At 41.4% G+C, this 23156-nt stretch overlaps 1 protein-coding gene and 1 gene segment (V, D, J or C); both read left to right on the top strand.

Moving 5' to 3' along the window:
- LOC132518105 (T cell receptor alpha chain MC.7.G5-like) overlaps positions 1 to 23156 on the top strand; it is a 357885-nt gene that overhangs the window by 236131 nt on the left and 98598 nt on the right. The window lies entirely within an intron of this gene.
- LOC132518097 (T cell receptor delta constant-like) overlaps positions 1 to 23156 on the top strand; it is a 57984-nt gene that overhangs the window by 30062 nt on the left and 4766 nt on the right. The window contains 1 exon segment of the C gene segment in view: positions 12023 to 12071. Coding sequence covers positions 12023 to 12071 — 49 coding nt within the window.

Raw genomic sequence — 23156 nt, 5'->3', positions numbered from 1 at the left:
AGGATGTCACAAAGAAAGAAAACTACAGGCCAATATCACTGATGCAAAAATCCTCAACAAAATACTAGCAAACAGAATCCAGCAGCACATTAAACGGATCATACACCATCATCAAGTGGGGTTTATTCCAGCAATGCAAGGATTCTTCAATATACGCAAATCAATCAACGTGATATACCATATCAACAAATTGAAGGAGAAAAACCATATGATCATCTCAATAGATGCAGAGAAAGCTTTTCACAAAAGTCAACACCCATTTATGATAAAAACCCTGCAGAAAGTAGGCATAGAGGGAACTTTCCTCAACATAATAAAGGCCATATATGACAAACCCACAGTCAACATCGTCCTCAATGGTGAAAAACTGAAAGCATTTCCACTAAGATCAGGAAGAAGACAAGGTTGCCCACTCTCACCACTCTTATTCAACATAGTTTTGGAAGTTTTAGCCACAGCAATCAGAGAAGAAAAGGAAATAAAAGGAATCCAAATTGGAAAAGAAGAAGTAAAGCTGTCACTGTTCGCAGATGACATGATACTATACATAGAGAATCCTAAAGATGCTACCAGAAAACTACTAGAGCTAATCAATGAATTTGGTAAAGTAGCAGGATACAAAATTAATGCACAGAAATCTCTGGCATTCCTATACACTAAGGATGAAAAATCTGAAAGTGAAATCAAGAAAACACTCCCATTTACCATTGCAACAAAAAGAATAAAATATCTAGGAATAAACCTACCTAAGGAGTCAAAAGACCTGTATGCAGAGATTTATAAGACACTGATGAAAGAAATTAAAGATGATACAAATAGATGGAGAGATATACCATGTTCTTGGATTGGAAGAATCAACACTGTGAAAATGACTCTACTACCCAAAGCAATCTACAGATTCAATGCAATCCCTATCAAACTACCACTGGCATTTTTCACAGACCTAGAACAAAAAATTTCACAATTTGTATGGAAACACAAAAGACCCCGAATAGCCAAAGCAATCTTGAGAACGAAAAACGGAGCTGGAGGAATCAGGCTCCCTGACTTCAGACTATACTACAAAGCTACAGTAATCAAGACAGTATGGTACTGGCACAAAAACAGAAAGATAGATCAATGGAACAGGATAGAAAGCCCAGAGATAAACCCACGCACATATGGTCACCTTATCTTTGACAAAGGAGGCAGGAATGTACAGTGGAGAAAGGACAGCCTCTTCAATAAGTGGTGCTGGGAAAGCTGGACAGGTACATGTAAAAGTATGAGATTAGATCACTCCCTAACACCATACACAAAAATAAGCTCAAAATGGATTAAAGACCTAAATGTAAGGCCAGAAACTATCAAACTCTTGGAGGAAAACATAGGCAGAACACTCTATGACAAAAATCACAGCAAGGTCCTTTTTGACCCACCTCCTAAAGAAATGGAAATAAAAACAAAAGTAAACAAATGGGACCTAATGAAACTTAAAAGCTTTTGCGCAGCAAAGGAAACCATAAAGAAGACCAAAAGACAACCCTCAGAATGGGAGAAAATATTTGCAAATGAAGCAACTGACAAAGGATTAATCTCCAAAATTTATAAGCAGCTCATGCAGCTTAATAACAAAAAAACAAACAACCCAATCCAAAAATGGGCAGAAGACCTAAATAAACATTTCTCCAAAGAAGATATACAGACTGCCAACAAACACATGAAAGAATGCTCAACATTATTAATCATTAGAGAAATGCAAATCAAAACTACAATGAGATATCATCTCACACCAGTCAGAATGGCCATCATCAAAAAATCTAGAAACAATAAATGCTGGAGAGGGTGTGGAGAAAAGGGAACACTCTTGCACTGCTGGTGGGAATGTGAATTGGTTCAGCCACTATGGAGAACAGTATGGAGGTTCCTTAAAAAACTACGAATAGAACTACCATATGACCCAGCAATCCCACTACTGGGCATATACCCTGAGAAAACCAAAATTCAAAAAGAGTCATGTACCAAAATGTTCATTGCAGCTCTATTTACAATAGCCCGGAGATGGAAACAACCTAAGTGTCCATCATTGGATGAATGGATAAAGAAGATGTGGCACATATATACAATGGAATATTACTCAGCCATAAAAAGAAACGAAATTGAGCTATTTGCAATGAGGTGGATAGACCTAGAGTCTGTCATACAGAGTGAAGTAAGTCAGAAAGAACAAGACAAATACCGTATGCTAACACATATATATGGAATTTAAGAAAAAAAATGTCATGAAGAACCTAGGGGTAAAGGAGGAAGAAAGACGCAGACCTCCTAGAGAACGGACTTGAGGTTATGGGGAGGGGGAAGGGTGAGCTGTGACAGGGCGAGAGAGAGTCATGGGCATATACACACTAACAAACGTAGTAAGGTAGATAGATAGTGGGAAGTAGCTGCACGGCACAGGGATATTGGCTCGGTGCTTGTGACGCCTGGAGGGGTGGGATAGGGAGGGTGGGATAGGGAGCGTGGGAGAGAGGGAGACGCAAGCGGGAAGAGATATGGGAACATATGTATATATATAACTAATTCATTTTGTTGTGAAGCTGAAACTAACATACCATTGTAAAGCAATTACACTCCAATAAAGATGTTAAAATGAAAAAAAATAAAAATAAATAAAAATAAAAATACATTTTAAAAAATGAAAAAAAAAAAGAAAAAGGAGAAGTAACAAGTGACACTGCAGAAATACAAAACATCATGAGAGATTACTACAATCAGCTCTATGCCAATAAAATGGACAACCTGGAAGAAATGGACAAAGTATTAGAAATGCACAACCTGCCAAGACTGAATCAGGAAAAAATAGAAAATATGAACAGACCAATCACAAGCACTGAAATTGAGACTGTGATTAAAACTCTTCCAACAAACAAAAGCCCAGGATCAGATGGCTTCACAGGCGAATTTTATCAAACATTTAGAGAAGAGCTAACACCTATCCTTCTCAATCTCTTCCAAAATATAGCAGAAGGAGGAACACTCCCAAACTCTACGAAGCCACCATCACCCTGATACCAAAACCAGACAAGGATGTCACAAAGAAAGAAAACTACAGGCCAATATCACTGATGAACATAGATGCAAAAATCCTCAACAAAATACTAGCAAACAGAATCCAACAGCACATTAAACGGATCATACACCATCATCAAGTGGGGTTTATTCCAACAATGCAAGGATTCTTCAATATACTCAACTCAATCAAGGTGATACACCATATTAACAAATTGAAGGAGAAAAACCATATGATCATCTCAATAGATGCAGAAAAAGCTTTCGACAAAATTCAACACCCATTTATGATAGAAACCCTGCAGAAAGTAGGCATAGAGGGAACTTTCCTCAACATAATAAAGGCCATATATGACAAACCCACAGCCAACATCATCCTCAATGGTGAAAAACTGAAAGCATTTCCATTAAGATCAGGAAGAAGACAAGGTTGCCCACTCTCACCACTCTTATTCAACATAGTCTTGGAAGTTTTATCCCTAGCAATCAGAGGAGAAAAGGAAATAAAAGGAATCCAAATGGGAAAAGAAGAAGTAAAGCTGTCACTGTTTGCAGATGACATGATAGTATACATGGAGAATCCTAAAGATGCTACCAGAAAACTACTAGAGCTAATCAATGAATTTGGTAAAGTAGCAGGATACAAAATTAATGCACAGAAATCTCTGGCATTCCTATACACTAAGGATGAAAAATCTGAAAGTGAAATCAAGAAAACACTCCCATTTACCATTGCAACAAAAAGAATAAAATATCTAGGAATAAACCTACCTAAGGAGACAAAAGACCTGTATGCAGAGATTTATAAGACACTGATTAAAGAAATGAAAGATGATACAAATAGATGGAGAGATATACCATGTTCTTGGATTGGAAGAATCAACACTGTGAAAATGACTCTACTACCCAAAGCAATCTACAGATTCAATGCAAACCCTATCAAACTACCACTGGCATTTTTCACAGAACTAGAACAAAAACTTTCACAATTTGTATGGAAACACAAAAGACCCCGAATAGCCAAAGCAATCTTGAGAACGAAAAACGGAGCTGGAGGAATCAGGCTCCCTGACTTCAGACTATACCACAAAGCTACAGTAATCAAGACAGTATGGTACTGGCACAAAAACAGAAAGATAGATCAATGGAACAGGATAGAAAGCCCAGAGATAAACCCACGCACATATGGTCACCTTATCTTTGACAAAGGAGGCAGGAATGTACAGTGGAGAAAGGACAGCCTCTTCAATAAGTGGTGCTGGGAAAACTGGACAACTACATGTAAAAGTATGAGATTAGATCACTCCCTAACACCATACACAAAAATAAGCTCAAAATGGATTAAAGACCTAAATGTAAGGCCAGAAACTATCAAACTCTTGGAGGAAAACATAGGCAGAACACTCTATGACAAAAATCACAGCAAGATCCTTTTTGACCCACCTCCTAGAGAAATGGAAATAAAAACAAAAATAAACAAGTGGGACCTAATGAAACTTCAAAGCTTTTGCACAGCAAAGGAAACCATAAAGAAGACCAAAAGACAACCCTCAGAATGGGAGAAAATATTTGCAAATGAAGCAACTGACAAAGGATTAATCTCCGAAATTTATAAGCAGTACATGCAGCTCAATAACAAAAAAACAAACAACCCAATCCAAAAATGGGCAGAAGACCTAAATAAACATTTCTCCAAAGAAGATATACAGAGTGCCAACAAACACATGAAATTATGCTCAACATCATTAATCATTAGAGAAATGCAAATCAAAACTACAATGAGATATCATCTCACACCAGTCAGAATGGCCATCATCAAAAAATCTAGAAACAATAAATGCTGGAGAGGGTGTGGAGAAAAGGGAACCCTCTTACACTGTTGGTGGGAATGTAAATTGATACAGCCACTATGGAGAACAGTATGGAGGTTCCTTAAAAAACTAAAAAGAGAACTACCATATGACCCAGCAATCCCACTACTGGGCATATACCCTGAGAAAACCATAATTCAAAAAGAGTCATGCACCAAAATGGTCATTGCAGCTCTATTTACAATAGCCTGGAGATGGAAACAACCTAAGTGTCCATCATTGGATGAATGGATAAAGAAGATGTGGCACATATATACAATGGAATATTACTCAACCATAAAAAGAAACGAAATTGAACTATTTGTAATGAGGTGGATAGACCTAGAGACTGTCATACAGAGTGAAGTAAGTCAGAAAGAGAGAGACAAATACCGTATTCCAGCACATATATACGGAATTTAAGAAAAAAAAATGTCATGAAGAACCTAGGGGTAAGACAGGAATAAAGACACAGACCTACTAGAGAATGGAGTTGAGGATATGGGGAGGGGGAAGGGTAAGCTGTGACAAAGAGAGAGAGAGGCATGGACATATATACACTACTAAACGTAAGGTAGGTAGCTAGTGGGAAGCAGCCGCATAGCACAGGGAGATCAGCTCTGTGCTTTGTGACCAATAGGGAGGGTGGGAGGGAGGGAGACGCAAGAGGGAAGAGATATATGGGAACATATGTATATGTGTAACTGATTCTCTTTGTTATAAAGCAGAAACTAACACACCATTGTAAAGCAATTATACTCCAATAAAGATGTAAAAAAATAAAATAAAATAAAAAATAAATAAGTAATTTATTTATTTTAAATACCTGAACAAAATAAATTGCAAATATGACAAACATTAAAGATTGTTAAATCTAAATGATGAATCCAAGATATTGATTGTATTCCCCTCTTTTTCCCTAATATTTCAAAAGCTTTATAAAAAAATATTTTTAATGTTTTCATTTCTTGGCCATTAAGTGGTCAAGAGGTCTACAGCAAGTTTAAGCAGTGAAAAAGTGAAATACAATATGTTTCTTGAAAATCAGCATGATTTCTTGATGAATACTGCTCAGCTCAAAGAAACCGTGAATCCACAGACATTTAAAGATATTAAAACTGTGTGTTCATATGACATATTTCTAAGACAACAATGGACTCTGTCACTGCCTACATACATAAAATTAATGAGAAAACTGCAAGTGATGATTTTCCACGTTTTGGATTGTTCTTATTCAAGAACAATCTTGAACTGGAGAGGCATAAGTGGTGTACCTTAAAATCACTGCCTTTCAAGATCTGAAATAATGATAATAGCTCAAAATCCAGACTTCCACTTGTGTGGAGGTGGGGCAGAGCCAGACTTCTACAGACGTACCAAAGACTCCAGTCAGTGGATTGGCAAGCTCACTTCTCCTTCAGCAGGGTGAGCATCACAGAGAAGGTAAGAGAAGGTTTTGACAAAAGCCAAAGTGTGTTGGGGGCCTCCTCACTGAGGGGAACTTGACAAGATTTATCCATGCTTGGGGCTTTATATGGGTCTCAGATCAAAAGCCTGGTCTTTTTTTAATTCCAGTCCAGTTGCTAAGTATATTGTTTGATCCATTAACCACGAAAGCCCAGTCGATCTATTCCTCCCCTTTAGCATTTTGCCAAAAATTCAAATCACCTTCCTAACTACCTGTCACTTAAACGAGAAATATTATTTTTAATGGAAAGGTTGAAGTTTTGCTGCAGAAATATAGTTTGGATACTGAACATAATATAGTCAGACTCTGGGCCTTCCCTGAGCCTTCCCACTGTCCCCAAAGCACCAACTTCATGGATCCAGCATCTGAGACACTGAGTACCACCAAGGAGAACAATCCCCAGGCAGAGGACATACAGGTCCATGGTCTTTGACTCTAGAGAGTCCACAAAAGTATTTAGGACAATTTCATCTTTTTTAAGGAATTGGAAAATTACTGCTCACAATGGCTTCTGACCACTTATTCATCTATCAGTTAAAGCATATGATATAATTGATTTGCTAATCACTAGCAAACAAGAAGAGAGTGGTCAAGCAGTAGAGAAAGCCTGGGTTGACTGCTGCCATTGCAGCTTTGGCAGCACAAACCACATAGATTAGGACAGTGGTTTTCAAAGAATGGCCCATGGCCCACTAAGGACACAAAGACATTTTCAGGGAGTCTGCGATGTCAGAACTAGTTCCATAATAATATCAAAAGAATATTTGCCTTTTTCTTTGTGTTGACATTGCCCTGATGGTGTAAAAGCAATGGTGGATAAAGCTCCTGGTCCCTCATCATGAATCAAGGCAGAGGCCTCAATTCTGTATTAGTGGTCAATATAGCCTTCATTTCTATACTTGCAAGGGGGGAAAAAAAGCCAGTTTCTCCTAAAAATGTTATTGACTATATGAGTTGGCTAAGGCTGCCATAACAAAATAACACAGACCAGGTGGCTTAAGCAACAGAAACTTATTTTCTTACAGTTCTGAAGCTAGAAATCCAGGATCAAGGTGCCCACAGAGTCGGTTTCTCCTTATCCCTCCCTCCTTGGCTTGGAGATGACCACCTTCTCTCTGTGTCCTCATATGGACTTTCCTCTGTGCGTGCAAATCCTTTGTGTCTCTTCTCTTTGTGTGCCCAAATTTCTTCTTCTCATAAGGACACCAGTTAGACTGGATTAGGGTCCACTCTAATCCAGTCCAAATGGCCCCATTACACCTTATCTTTAAAGGCCCTATTTCCAAAAAAGGGATACATTTTGAGGTACTGGGGGTAAGGACTTCAACATATGGATTTGGGGAGGACACAGTTCAGTCCGTAACATTGAAAAAGCAGTAAAAGTACTAATTTTATTAAATCTCCACTCTTGAGTATATGTCTTTTTAGTATTCTGTGTGACAAAAGTGGAAGTACACATAAAGCACTTCTGTTGCATTCCAAATTATTATATTATCTCAAGGCAAAATATTTGTGCAATCGTTTGAGTTACAGGCTGACCTAGCCACTTTTTCCATGAAACACCATTTTGCTGAACAGAATGACTGGCAGGGAAACCATGGTTAATCAAATTTGGGTAGTTGTCAGGCATTTTCTTGAAAATGAATGAACTGAGCCTGCACATCAAGAAAAACAATGGACCATTGTTGCTAATAATAAAAATCTAAGCTTTCAGGCAAAAATTACAATTTGGGAAATTTGTATCTGCTACCATGAGCTGTATGGCTCCCCAGTATTTAAATAGTGCTCTGATTTAAAGATATTGGTGATCATATTAACTACTATGATATATTAGATATTGTATAATGTAATGTGATAACACACGCAAGTTGCCTAACACAGAGAGCCAATTATTTCTCAGAAGACCAATGGGTAAAGTTACAAAACCATGCATGGGTGAAAGTTCCATCCAAAATGCAAGCGAGACCAAAGGATTTTAATAGAAAAGAATATGGTAAGTCCATTAACACGGTTTCAGGTTTCATATTGAGACTAACCTACCTTTTTGTACTACATGTTTGTATGTATAAGGCCAAGTTTTGCTCATATATTGCAACCAAACTAATATATTGCAATAGATAGAAGGCATAAGTATACATGTGAATCCAGTTGTCTTCGAATAAACCAGCTCTACCCTGATGGTTATCTGAAGACTATGATCAAACACCTCCCATCCTTTGGTCTATATTCTCCAAAGTTTTCTAGCTGTTCCTCCCTGTATGTGGTTTGAATTCTTTTCAACTGCTTGGTATCAGCTTTGAATCCACTGCAGTTTGTCTATAACCTTCAGAGAGTACATGTCAATATCAGGAGCAAGCAGTGAAGATAAATAAAGCAAGTTCAAAGTCCACAATCACAAAATTAAAAGCTCTAGGATGCCCTTGTCCAATCCCTATTTCTTTTCTTGGCCTGGCATCCCATAAATTTTCCCAAGTGCTCTGAATATCCAGGCAGGAAGCCTGATCCCACCCAGGATTAGACAACACCATGGTAAACTCAGTCTCCACACACCATTCCTGTCCTCTGATCCCTTCTGGGAATGCACTTATTTGGCACTGAAAATGACCTAGCCTCCTTCCAGGAAGAGGGGAACTTCAGGATAAACCCACCCTGTGCCTGCCTCTCCCCTTTCCCACAGAAGAGCATATCCTACAACAATGAAAAGCCACATAAAGAAAGAAAATGCCAGGCTTCCATTCTAAGGCCACTCCAGGGAAGGAGATCAGCTGGAGGACTGAGAGGATACCCAGACTTTCAAATTACAAATGTCAGAATAAAGGAACAAAGAAGACTTGGTATCTGCCAAGTGTACAAAAAAATATTCCTGAACTAAGAATTGGGATACTTGAGTTCTTGTATGTTCTTTTGAAGTTGGGTGCCTTGGCCAGTTCCAAAACCTCTCTGGATCTTTCTACACCCTTTCATCTGAACATATCGGGGAGCAAATATATGATCCTTGAGGGTTCTCGCAGCTGTGACATCCTAGGATGCTTCTCTAGAGGCACAGTTGACCCTTCATTACTCCAAATATGTATACAACATATTGATTTGAATACTCCAGATATGTGGTTTGAATACTCCAAATATGTAGACAACATGAAACTCATTTCTCTTTGCCTTTGGAATATATTTCATGGTGTGGAGAAAATCACAACAAATTTATGTTCCCAATGATGCTTAACTCAGGCTAATGTTAAAAATCTAATTATTTACAATTAATGATGCCATGCTCTCCTAAACAAATGCAAGGTAGTATTCCATAGGGCACCCAGGGCCAGAGACAGTAAGGGACTAGGAATTGGGAAGATGTGGGTTCTAGCCATGGACCGGTCACTTCCCAGTTTATCCTCTCAGAATATGAGATACCGCATCCTTAAAATAGTTTCAGAAGACACTTTCTGAGAACTCACTCAATAAGGCACTGCGCTGGCACAGAGGACAGAGATAAACAAGACAAATCCCTTCTCTCAAGGGTCTGTATCTAATGAAAACAAAGGAAAAGGGTTTTGAGAGCAATGATAGGGATAAGCACTGGATGCAAGAAGATTCAGGGAAAGGGGTGCATCTAACCCAGTACAGTCTTTGGCACTCATTTAGAACTTCCCAGGGATGTCAACAGCTAAGCTCAGATCAGGAAATCAATAAGATCTAAGGAGCAGGGTTAGGGGCAAAATTGGGAACTGAAGAAGGAAAGGGCATTCCAGCAAAAGCAATCACAGGGCAAAGTAAAGAGATATAAAAGAACATGGCACTTTCAGGATGCAAGTAGTTCAAGGCAACTGAGTTTAAGGGAGCAAATGGAAAAGTACAAGATGTAGGCCTAGGAAGGCAAGCAAAAGCCTGTATTCCAAACCATCTTATCCTGAGCATAATGGAGAGCTACCATAAATTTTAGCAAGTAACCCCTTAGTTGGGGTCCCCCTAAGGCTTAGCATCTATAATAATCAGCTCTCGGCCAAGGGGACAAGTGGGGCTAAAATTCAGCTTGAGCTCTGCGGGCCGAGCCAAGGCCCTGGTATGAGGCTGCATCAGCTGGAGAAAGGGAAGCCTTTCATAAAGCTCACAAAGGTAACCTGTTTGCCAACTAGAACCCTAGGAGCTGCCACTGCATTTGCCCAGTAGGTCACCTTTTCCAAGTCACATAAACCAGCATATGGGCTACTGACTTTCAATTTAACAACCAGAGAGTCAATGGAGAGGATAAAATTCTACGTTTATGTGAAAGCCCTTTGTCAATTACACAACACCCTCCATGTGCAAAGTGGGGCAGACAGAGGTGATTCAGGAGCTTAGCAGGTGACAGGAGAAATTACATTGCCCACAAACATTTTCTGCCAACCACAACTTGTAGAATCCACTTGAGACATTCAGGTCTGGCAAACTCCTCTGTGGGAAACCATATGAGAGTAGACTGGCCAGAAAGCACAGTGGGAGTAGACATCATGATTTGACCTGTTCTAGTCACAAACTCCAGGACAGATCTAGCCAGGGGTTCAAAAGAGTCTCAGACAGAAGCACCCAGGCCAGCCTCCCCTGAACTAAGCCAAATCCCTTTGATCTTGCTGGAGCATGACTTGGAGAAAACATCCGGCCCCGTAGTTCTCAGAGGCCACATTGGGCAAAACCAAAGGGAGGTTTTTATAAAGCTCTGTAGCATTGTGGGTGGGATACGCACAGTGATACAAAACCCACAGAGACCTGTACAAAAACTGCAGGGGTCAAAGTGACATTTCCCTGGGAAATCCATAGCCTGGCTACCATGCCCCGGGGACTAACACAGCAAGTAGGTGTCCTTCCTTGCTCAGTGACCCAAATGGGATGCCAAAAAGTTGTCCGAACCAGGAGAGGTGACCCCCAGTTGCTGGCCTCTCTCTCTCACTGCTGTTTTCTCTTGAGTGAAACTGGCATTTCAACCGTATTTGAGGAATACAAAAAGGTGATTCTCGAAAACTATCCTTGTCTTGGTTTCTATGGCAAAAAGGAATCTTATGGAATTTCTGAATCAAAATTCCTAGAGAGGTTCGCCTGTGAGCTTTGCTGTGCAGTTTGGGAAGATGAATCTAAAGAGAGGGATTTGTTTTTAGGCCATCACCAGTAGTAGTTGCTCATTCTAACACTGAATATACTATAAATCCCCAATACATGGTTGGTGCTTCATGCTGCCCTGTCACCATTGGTATGCCACATGTTATCTGACTTAAAGCAGCCCGGAGGTCTGTGAATGCCTTGACTCTGGAATAGTCATGGATCCAAGACCGATCCCCTTGGCAACACCTGGTTTCTAAGACTGAGAGTTAGGTGTGCGTCTAGGAAGTGAGAAAAGTCTAAAATAACAGAAAGCAACCATTCCAAGAACTTCGTGAAGTGTCCTATACTGGAAATGTTCACCACAGGAGTGTGTGCTCCTACCTACTCTCAAGATTACAACCTCCCAAAAGCAAACCCAAAAGCAATTGCGAATCTGCAATTGACTATATCATCACGAACCAGTTAGATGAGCATCAAGTGCCATCTTTCAAAGAACCAAACCCTTAAGATCCTCCTATCCTCAAGATGACAGGAAGAAGAAAGGTGGGAACACCGCTGAGGTATTTGGAAAGCTCTCAAGCGCTGTAAGAGAGACAGGCTCATCTTTGGAAAAGGAACTCGCCTGATTGTGGAACCAAGTAAGTAATTCATTTATCTGTTTTTTGAGGTTAATCCTCTATCTAAGGAGGCAGAAATATCAGGGAACGTGAGATGGGTAGTAGTAGCGTTAATATTGTGTCAAGGAGGAGTTTGGGGAAGATGTGAACTACTGTTAATCCCCTCCATAGGAATTGGGAGGGGATTGTCTATAAAAAAAAATAGATTTGGGGGCTGTGACAGACCCCACATAGCTCAGGGAAACTGAGGAGTTTCTGCCCAATGCATGGGCTTTGGGTCAGGCTGTAGAGACCACAGAGTCACTGGCTCAGCTCCCCTAGAAGAGTCAGAACTGACCAGGGACAAGGTTGAGCTGAGTCTGGGGGATTCTATCAAGGTGGCTCCAGATATAAAGAATTCTGACCTTCTGGGCTTCCCTGGTGGCGCAGTGGTTGAGAATCTGCCTGCTAATGCAGGGGACACGGGTTCGAGCCCTGGTCTGGGAGGATCCCACATGCCGCGGAGCAACTAGGCCCGTGAGCCACAACTACTGAGCCTGCGCGTCTGGAACCTGTGCTCTGCAACAAGAGAGGCCGCGATAGTGAGAGGCCCGCAAACCGCGATGAAGAGTGGCCCCCACTTGCCACAACTAGAGAAAGCCCTCGCACAGAAACGAAGACCCAACACAGCAAAAATAAATAATTAATAAACTCCTACCCCACCCCCCAAAAAAAAAAAAAGAATTCTGACCTTCTTTAGGCCAAACACTTGCTCTCGGGAGAGCTCAGAACTGAGTCAGCCTCCTGGGCACAGAGGGTTAGTCCAGGGTAAGTAGGCGCTGGTGGTGTTCTGTTTTTTCTTCAGAAAAAAGGAACCAGTTCCAGAAATCTGTTTCTAATTGTTTGAGCTGCAAATGGAAATTAGGTGACTAGTGAGGAAGCTGGAACATTCTGGTTCCCATTGAGACCAGATCCCAAGCAGAAGAAAGTGAATGTGCAATGCTTCCTTTAAAGCCTATAGGACACAGCCAGGCATAGCTCCCTAAGGACTCATGGCGTCCATCTTCCTCACGAAGGGGATGCGGTGCCACTCACTAATTAACTGTTATAAAGGAATCGATGCTAACGTTGTCAAAGGACAGTGCTCAACACAGGAGGCATCTTCTCAGGTCATTTAAGTGACATTTGAATCCAATTGTGTCTTGCTAAAAAAAAGGACATCAGTCTCCATTGGGCAGCAGCCTCCAGTTAGATAGTGGAGATTAATATTAAGCTAGAAAATGTAATAAACAAACACAAAACACCCCATTTCAAAGATCCTAGGGAAGTCTAGCAACGGGGTCCCAAATCTGCTGAGCTGGCTGCTGGAAAAGTAACAGCACGTCCTGGCCTGATGCCTTGGTGTTCAGCTTGTGTTTTCTAAAGTAAACGAAGACTTTAGAGAGGTGGGGTGAAAATGTGATGGGGTGGACTCCTCTCAGAGAATGATTAGGGACAAGACAGTCCCTGGTGTATGAAGTGAAGGAGGCATAGAACTGAAGGCAAAGGAAGGGAAAAGGAGGAGTGCAGGCTGGGCATTCCCAGACCTCACACACTAAAGGGAGAAGTGAGGCAGGGGCTTTGCATCCAGAAAAAGATAGAGATCCAAAGCCAGCTAGCAGAGTCAGAGCAGAAAAATTCATATATTTTTAAAAATCATAGTAAGATTTTGAAAATTCAAATAATGGAGGTTCTTGCCGTTAGATCTCAATGGCTTTAAATTTTCTCACTAAAATAATAGTTTATCCACATTCCTGACAAAGTTAGTGACTGAGTTCCCTTATCTCCCTTTGTTCACCGAGTTCTTCCTAATGAATTAAGTTCTTCTGCTTACTGACTTACTTGAGCCAGCGTTGCCCTAAGTGTAGAATGCATAGTACGTGGCTTTAGATGGTACATAGATAGACTTTCTTTTCATTTCAATTGCACTGTCTTTTAATGGTATCAGCATAGTACAACTAGGTTGTCAAACCCATGTGATTTAAAGTTTCCTCTTAATTATATTTTAAGTTAAAATGTGAGTAAATTTAAAGAAAATTATTAAGCAAATCTTATGACTGATGGATGTGACCCAAAATAACCCAAAAAGAGATGTGATAAATTGAAGTTTAGGAAACACTGAGCCGGTGACTTCCGTTGTCCTTTGAAATAAAAAGATGAGGGGCACACAGAGAGGGCAGGATGCAGAATATCTTTGTATGGTGCCTTCTTTTTAGCAACAAATATTGGATAAAGAGGCATCACTGCAAACTCAGACCCTTTATCTTCTCAGAAGCCTACTTTCTTTTGATGCTCTTTCTTTTGATGCACCTGAGGAAAGGTGCTTCTTTCAAGTTCTTACTTGCAGGGCTCCCAGGCAGCACCAAACTAACAGGTCTACACAGATCCGCAGCCCAGATCCACCATAGCTTTTAGCCCTCCAGATGGAGAAAACCTGGGGTTGCCACTTAACTTTATAAAACAGAACAAGAGAACAGGATAAAACAGCAAGGAATAAAGTACCACAATGTAAATGTGTGCAATGACAGGAGCTTAGAAAGGGCCACAGTCATCAGGAACATCTTCCTGCCAGTGGGCCACTGGATGGACTTAGAGTCATATATATTATTACACAACATACATATATCATCATATCAACTACTACTTTTTGAGTGCCTACTATGTATTGGGCCACTGGACTAGGCACTTTATAAATGAATGTCATTCTACTTGGTTCTCACATGATCATGCAAAATTAGGTATTATTACCTGCATTTTTACAGGTCAGGAGGGATTCCCCAAGATCACACAGCTTAGCAAAGCCAAAATTTGTATCATCCGTCTGATTCCAAAACCTGTGCACTTAAGAACTCTGCTCTTCTATCAGGACTGAAGTTTGATTGGGGCACATGTGGAGGTTTTTCTTGCCTGTCCCAGCCTCCCCCTCAGGCTTCTAATGAGCTCCTTTCCAAGCTGCCTGCAGAGTCTTAAGCAACAGTTAGGCTGTTTCCCTTCATCCCCACCACAGTCCTTCACCAAAACAGGGCTCCTGCCCCCAAACCAAAACCAATTACCCAAAGAGGCATTCTCCAGGCAAGGGCCATCCTTGAATTTACACCCCTAGGGCTCAAGGGTCCCTAAACTCAGAAAGGTTCAGACAATGATCAGAGCATCACCCTTTCCCCCAAGAAAAAATCCTGGGATCATCAACATGTTTCTATAACGCCAAGAGATAGCTTTCCCATTCCCATCTTTGGCATTCCTTCCCTCTCACTCTTGATGAGCCTCTCCCAGAACAGAGCCTTGACCTGCCCTTCCCTCTGCCTGGAACCATTTTCTCCCTGAGACTAACCTAGCTTTCTCCCTCACCTTCTCCAGGTCTTTACTCAAATGTCACGTCTAATGAGGCCTTCCTCAACCACCCCTGTCTTCAACAGTCCCCTTACCCTGCTTCATTTTGTATAGCCCTCACCTCCACCTGAAACTTTGAATGCTCACTTATCAGCTATCTCCCTTGTCCCCTGAAGGCAAGGGCTCTGAGTTGTGCCTTACCATTTCCATGAATACATTGAAGGCACTAAGTAAATGTTTGCTGAATGAACAAACAAATGAACAAATGAATGAATGAATGAATGCGAGGACAAGTCAATGGTGGTTTAAGGCAAAAGGAAACAGAAATGTAAGCAAGCTAGGCACCTCCAGAGCCAAGCTTGATCTCAGCTCTGCAACCTGTGACAAGTCAGTGTCACTATACGCCAGGCACCCTTCTAGGTGCTGGGGAATCAGCATGAATAAAACAGACAGAAACCCATGCCTTATTGGAGCTTACAGTGTAGTGTAACTACGACTGTAAGACAGATGGTAACTACACTATATAAAATATATAGTAGTTTAGCTACAATGAGGTATCACCTCACCAGTTAGAATGGGCATCATCAGAAAATCTACAAACAACAAATGCTGGAGAGGGTGTGGAGAAAAGGGAACCCTCTTGCACTGTTGGTGGGAATGTAAATTGATACAGCCACTATGGAGAACAGTATGGAGGTTCCTTAAAAAACTACAAATAGAACTACCATATGACCCAGCAATCCCACTCCTGGGCATATACCCAGAGAAAACTATAACTCAAAAAGACACATGCACCCCAATGTTCATTGCAGCTCTATTTACAATAGCCAGGACATGGAAGCAACCTAAATGCCCATCGACAGACGAATGGATAAAGAAGATGTGGTATATATATATGATGGAATATTTCTCAGCCATAAAAAGGAATGAAATTGGGTCATTTGTAGAGACATGAATGGATCTAGAGATTGTCATACAGAGTGAGGTAAGTCAGAAAGAGAAAAACAAATATCGTATATTAATGCATATATGTGGAACCTAGAAAAATGGTACAGATGAACCGGTTTGCAGGGCAGAAATAGAGACACAGATGTAGAGAACAAACGTATGGACACCAAGGGGGAAAAGTGGCAGAGGTGGTGGGGTGGTGGTAGTGGGATGAACTGGGAGATTGGGACTGACATATATACACTAATATGTATAAAATGGATAACTAACAAGAACCTGCTGTATAAAAAGAGAAATAAAATAAAATTCAAAAATTCAAAAAAAAAATATAGTAGTTTAGGTGGTAGTAAGCCCTGTGAAGGAAAATAAAGCAGTGAAGAGGAATAAAGAGTATTAGTGGGAGGGGGCAGTGTGCAATTTTTAACAGAGGGGTCACAGAAGGCCTCATTGGAAAGGGGACATTTGAGCAGAGACCCGAGAGGGTTACAGAGGGAGCCATGCAGGTTTCTGGAGGAAGAGCATTTCCAGGCAGAGGGAACACAAGCACTGCCTGGAGTGTGTGAAGGATACCAAGGAGGCCTGGGTGGATGGAGGAGAGTGAGTGACCTGGAGAGAATTTGTGAATGAGGTCAGGTTGGTAATGGGGAAAGGATGGCTTCTAAGTCACTGTAAGGACTCGGGCTTTTGGATTCTAGAGGGAAGGTTAGAGAAGGGAATGGCAGTCACACTTGACCTTGGGAAGAGACAAAGGGAGACAGAAACCTGGATTCCAGTCCTCACCCTCAGCTTTAAGAAGTGGGCAATTTTATCCCAAACACCAAAGAAACAGGATTCTCTCCTCCCTCAGCAACCTCTCCCTACAACCCTGTCCCCAGGGAGCTCTGAGCTTAGTGAAATTACATGTTCCTGCTTCAAGTAACACTTTTTACTCTGAGTCTAACACTGATAAGCATTGTACTTACACCGAGCATTTACAGAATGCTTTATATATACACCCTTTCATTTAATCTTACAACCTCCCAATACAGAATCCTTGTTTTATAAAGGAGGCAAATGAAGCTCAGTGATCTTAAGGAACCTGGCCAAGATTACACACTTAGTAAGTAAGAAACTGAGTTGAACTCGATTTCAGGTTTTCTGACATCTCCCTACTTCACCGCAACTGAGAAGCACTCTCCATTTTAGTGATTCTCAAAGTATGATATGCAATCCTGTATGGGCTGTAAACTGATCTGAAGATGCACTTTTTCTCCCTAGATTTTGGGAGTGACATACAAGCGATCTCACAGACAGTGATTTTTACATATGACAGAGGCTAATCTAACTGTCCCTTCTAAGTGTTAAGTATGCCATTGAAGCTTGCTCAAATTTGAAATTCATGAACATGTTATTAAAATGTTCCAAAAACTCTAGTTCTATTTTATACTAAGTCTGGCTGCTACACAGTGCCTGTCAATGATGCAAAGCTCTGACTGGATATGAAATGGAGTTCTCCTAAAAGGTTCTGAGTGGGGCATGTCACTCATTAGATCTTGCCCCACCTAAGTATAGCCAAGGGTTGACAATCACCCACTCTATGATCAACAGTCTACCTTTCTTTGCTCCTGATCTAAGAAACTCTTTTCCAACCTCTGTCGTTCAGAGCACAAATTCAGATTGTGACACATGGCAAAAGCCTAGATTTCTATTTGACACAGGAACCACCTCCTGCTTTGTCCTGAAGGGTAGCCCCCAAGACTGAGGAGGAAAGAGGTTAAGTAGATGAGACAGAAAATCCCATCCAATGACTATCACATGACTTGGCAACTGGGGGCAGGGTTGTGGTAAGAAAAAAGAAAGGCAGTTTTTAGACTGGGTTAATCAGCTGTGTATAAGCCACTGCTATTCGGCAAAGGAACCTATCTGAACGTTGAACCAAGTAAGTGACTCGTTGTTTTTCTTCTTTTGACCACTATGTTTGGCAATTATCTTTGTTAAATATTTTCCCAACTCATCAGCTTGGGAAACACTTCTTAGGTTGTTGAAAATCCCTCCAGCAGGTAATTTAGCAAGGGATGGTTTGAGGGGCAGGGACTGAGTTTCTGATACAATCCAGGGTGGGTACGTGCTGCAGTAGTCTTCTTGGTCCACTCTCCATCCAGGAGAGTTTTTGTGGCCTTCCCTCTACCTGACTAGCCTTAGTGAACCAGCTTACTTAACACCCATGCATTCACCATTTACAGATCTGGGTAATGACCAGACCTGTACTACAGCACATCTAGTAAATATGAGGTGCAGTGGTGAGCATGTTAGACCAAGAGTTCAAAGACTGAGTTCCAATCCTCTTTGACGAGCTCTGTGACTTCACTGAACTCGAGTTTCCCTCTAGCTGGTTCAAATGATTTCCCAGGTGTCTTCCAGCTTTAGCACACTAAGATCCTGGTTATCATCCAGACCAATTCTAAGGGACAATATAGTAGGAAAAGAGAGGAAGTCCAATGATGTGAATGTCTTATGACCCAGTGGGAATTCTGGGATTTAATAAAAAAAGATGCTGAAAAAGGAATCAAAACTCTCCCTATGTGTCCATTACTTAGACTTTGTGTGACTTCAGGGGTTTTGACAATTGACAGCTGAGGCTCCTTTCAGTCCTGTCATCTATTACTCTGGTTCAATGAATGGAATCTGGGGTCTGGAGACCTGAGAGTCAGGCCCAGCTCAGCCACTATCTTAACCACCCTTAGCTCCAGTGACTTCCTCTGTAAGATAGATCTAATAATATCATCTCCTGGAGTTTGTTACAGTAGTATTTTTTGAGGTAGTGTAAGCACAAGCCATTTGTAAGTAGTAAAGTACTTATAGAAATGGTAGTCATCTATGAGTATTAGCATCCTTTTAATAGACTCCAAGTCTTTTTCTTCAATGGCTCTTGGTCCAGCCATCGTGTCCTTCCACCTCTAACTGAGGCATAGTCCTTTCTGATTGACTTGAACCTTACAGTTATGTTTCTGCTGACAATAGCCATTTGACAGTTAATTCCTTTTTCCCTGTGAAAATGTGATCCTGAAGCAAGATCTGGGGGTAAGAGATGACAGGTTTGAGGAGATAATAGCAGTAAACATAGGGACGTCCCTCAATGTCAACACTCAGAAGATAACACACATCAAAGAAGCTGCCAACATGAAATGCTTAGATCTCAGAAACCCTTGCAAAATTCTATGACTCTAGCTAACCCACCCCCTTCCAAACAGAAGCACTAGGCAGGGGGCAAATAGGTAGTAAGGTTTTTGGTCGTGATGTCTGAAATGGTGTGCTGACAGCACAACTCACCTTTGGAAACGGGACTCAACTCATCGTGGAACCGAGTAAGTTATGCATTTTATTCAGTGTGTTTATTCCCTTGGAGTTGTGGCATAGTCCTGAATAAATGCAACTTCTTGAGAAGTTAGGAGGTTCTAAATGGGAAATCCATTGTTGTTGTTACAAAGAGCCAGGGGAAAATTGGAGGACAAATTCACTAGGTTTCTCTTAAGAACATATTCTACGTATGCTTGGAAACTCTGTTCTGAGGATTAGTATTGATAAGTCTTCTACAACTGCTTAAATAAAGCCCTTGGTCAGGCTTCTGGCCCTCTGGTCAGGGACTGGGACCAGGGAAAAGGCAAGTTCTAGATAAGGAGAATCCACTGTTTATGAGGAAAAGAGTCATGGTCACAGCGTAGGAAGAGGGAGGGTTAGAAAGAAGAAAAATATTATTAAAGAAGGAGTTAGATCAAAATAGCCTTCTCTGCCTCAGACGATAAAAGCCAATCTGCCCTTGTCTCTTTTTTGCTGAGAACTTGCATTAAATCATCTTGCCTGGCTCACATTAAATGTTCTCCAAGGTCCCATTCTTGTCTGGGTCTGCCGAGAACCGTAATGTGCACACCTCCCTCGTTAGCCCTGAATCTGAGGATTCTGTAAAGGTTCAGGAGCCCACATCCAAAGTAGAAACACAGCCCCCAACTTCAAGACAATAGCGAAGTAGTGGTGCTCTCCTAGAGATATTGTCCACCGGCAGTCTGTTCCAGTGTTTGGAAATCCAGGGGTCATATTCAGGTAGTCTGGGTAGCTGCCAACAGTCAGTCACTGGGAGCAGTCCAGAGAACAGCAGTCTTTCAGATGCTTCCCAAAATGCCAAAACCAATGGGGCATTGGTTAGATTCTGATTTTGTTTATTTCAGAGGAAATAAAAAGTGGGGAAATATACATGAATGTGGGGAGGCGATCTGACACTCCTGAAAGGGACTGGTAGTGTCAACGGGGTCTCTGTCTCTCAGAGGGTAATATAAACTTACAGGCATACTTGATTGCCTCTTGCTTCCAGGGAAATAGTGGAATTTGGTGAGTTTTCTTATCTTTGAAGGGAGAGAGACTAGAGCAATGAAAAGAAGGAAAGAAACAGAATCACGTTGTAACTGATTGCAGTCTGATTGATGTTGGGCAAATTGCATCTGAGCAAAAGGTGGTGTGTTTCATTTTCCCTTTAAATCATTTCCACTTGAGATTCAGAGTTATCTGCCGTGTTAGAATCAAATCTCTGAGGCTGTGCCTTTGGAAGTCTTCAGAGATGAAACTGATGCTTAGCCCCTCTGTCGAGATGCTGACCTGAGCTCTCCAGGGATACCCCAATTGCTTCTCTGGTTTTCTCTTCCTGCAGTGATCGAGTGTAATATGATGATATGAAGCTCAGGTAGGGGGGCTGAGAATTTCAAATCAAACCCACAATCCTTAAAGTTTTGACAACCTATAATGGCCCTATACAACCATCCTTCCCTTTGCCTAGCTCTAGCCCTAGACTCTTGATTTTTGGGTGATAAGACACAGTAATCATCCTTAAGTTCTATTTCACATGATTACTCTGTCCTCCTGAGGCTTGTATCTAGATCCAGACTCAAGAGAAATTATAAAACAAAAATAAGCAATCCAAAGCAAGCGCTGGCTTCTCTGACCTGTATCCATGACACACAGCACCACTGGGCTCCCCTGTCAGCTACCAATTTCTTGTTCAACCCTCAGGTCCTTAGAAAGCCTTTCCATGGACTCAGGGAATTAGAAAGTAGGTTTGTTGTTATTGTGAGACTCAGTCTGAGTGATGGGGAAGAAATTAGGTTTCTAATCAAAAAGGTGGATTGTGACCCAAGAGAAGGACCGGAATATGAGAACAAGATCTGTGTCTAAACCCTCCTCGGCCTAACATTCATTACAAGAAATGTTAATATTCAGTGCCCCATCCCTGCTCCCAAGCTAATGTGTTCTTCTTGGAGAGCCCTCCCAATAAACGGGATGTTAAATTTTCCATCCTGAAGGCAGTTATTGGTCACCTGTCACCCTCTTCTCTTGCTCTGTCTCAGCCCTGTCCCCTGTCCCAGTGCTTTTTGGCTGGGGATTTCATGCTCACCTCCTTACCCAGCAGTTAAACTATTATTAGCTTCAAAGGGAACTGAGACTCTATGAGTTTGACCCCTGATCTAATAAAGGGCAGCTTTGTAGCTCTCTGAGTGGCGGGGTCTCTAGGCTGGGACCCAGGCTGGAGAGGCAGGATACAGATGTTCTAGCCCAGGCCCCAGGGCCAGCCCCAGGCTGGTTACCTGTGAGGCAGCATCGCAATGTGCTCCTGGGACACCTGACAGATGTTTTTTGGAGCTGGCACGAAACTCTTCGTGGAGCCCCGTGAGTTGATTTTTTTCCATACATTTCTAGGGAGGAATTGACTCCTGGGACTAGGGTTGCCATCCAGTTTGCATTACGTGAAAAAGTATAACTAGGAGTTGGAGTAGTACAGATGGAGTGGGCCACAGTAAAGATATTAGGCTGAGTAGCTGAAGTAGCTCTGTAATTATTTTTACTTAAAAAAAAAAAAACTTATTTCTGAAATCTTCAGAGCAGCCCAGAAAGCAGAAAGAAATCTAGAAGAATTATACTAATAGTTGGAGCATCAGGTGGAGGAGGGGCAGAGGCCCAAATTCTCCAAGGTGGCTGCTTCATCCTTAGGCATCCCTTTAGCTAAGCTGACTAGTGTGAATGACTTGTTGCCACCTGTAAAATGTCCGGCAGCTGGAAGATTTAGGAGAGAAATGGTCAACCTGGTCAGAGTAATCAGGTAGAGCAAACTTACCTGATTTGTGTTCAAGTTAAATCCCATATTGGCAGAGACCTTTGAAACTGTGAGTGACATTTGTTATCCATGTTGCAATGCTTAGGGAACCAGTAAGACACTCTATGAGAATCTAGAACACAGATGACTTCTAAGTTTATAAATTAAGAAAAACTGTTCAGGAAAGGTATACACTTCTTTTTGTATCGTTTACCAGCACATAACCTTAGCATTAGATGGGTACTCATAAAAAGAGAAAGTCTGAAAATAAAATAACAATTGCCCAAATAAATAGCACTTTGCAATACATGCTGAAATATAATTATGTTTGTGGACCAAGGAGAAAGCCTGGAAATTCTCAAAAGATAAGTGATTACATCTTTAAATTTTAGACTACAATGTAGTGCAAAGTTTATACAACTTCAAATTTTCGTTTAGGTCTAATATAAAATAGACTAGGTTACATAGGGCAACTATATTGTATGCATCCAATTTTTATTTTTATTTTTTTTGTGGTATGCGGGCCTCTCACTGTTGTGGCCTCTCCTGTTGCGGAGCACAGGTTCCAGACGCGCAAGCTCAGTGGCCATGGCTCACGGGCCTAGCCACTCCGCGTCATGTGGGATCTTCCCAGACCGGGGCACGAACCCGTGTCCCCTGCATTGGCAGGCGGACTCTCAACCACTGCGCCACCA

This window comes from Lagenorhynchus albirostris, chromosome 1 (assembly GCF_949774975.1).
Source record: "Lagenorhynchus albirostris chromosome 1, mLagAlb1.1, whole genome shotgun sequence".
Lineage (NCBI taxonomy): Eukaryota > Metazoa > Chordata > Mammalia > Artiodactyla > Delphinidae > Lagenorhynchus > Lagenorhynchus albirostris.
The sequence above is the reverse complement of the archived record's forward strand: the minus strand, read 5'-3'. Positions and strand labels throughout refer to the sequence as shown.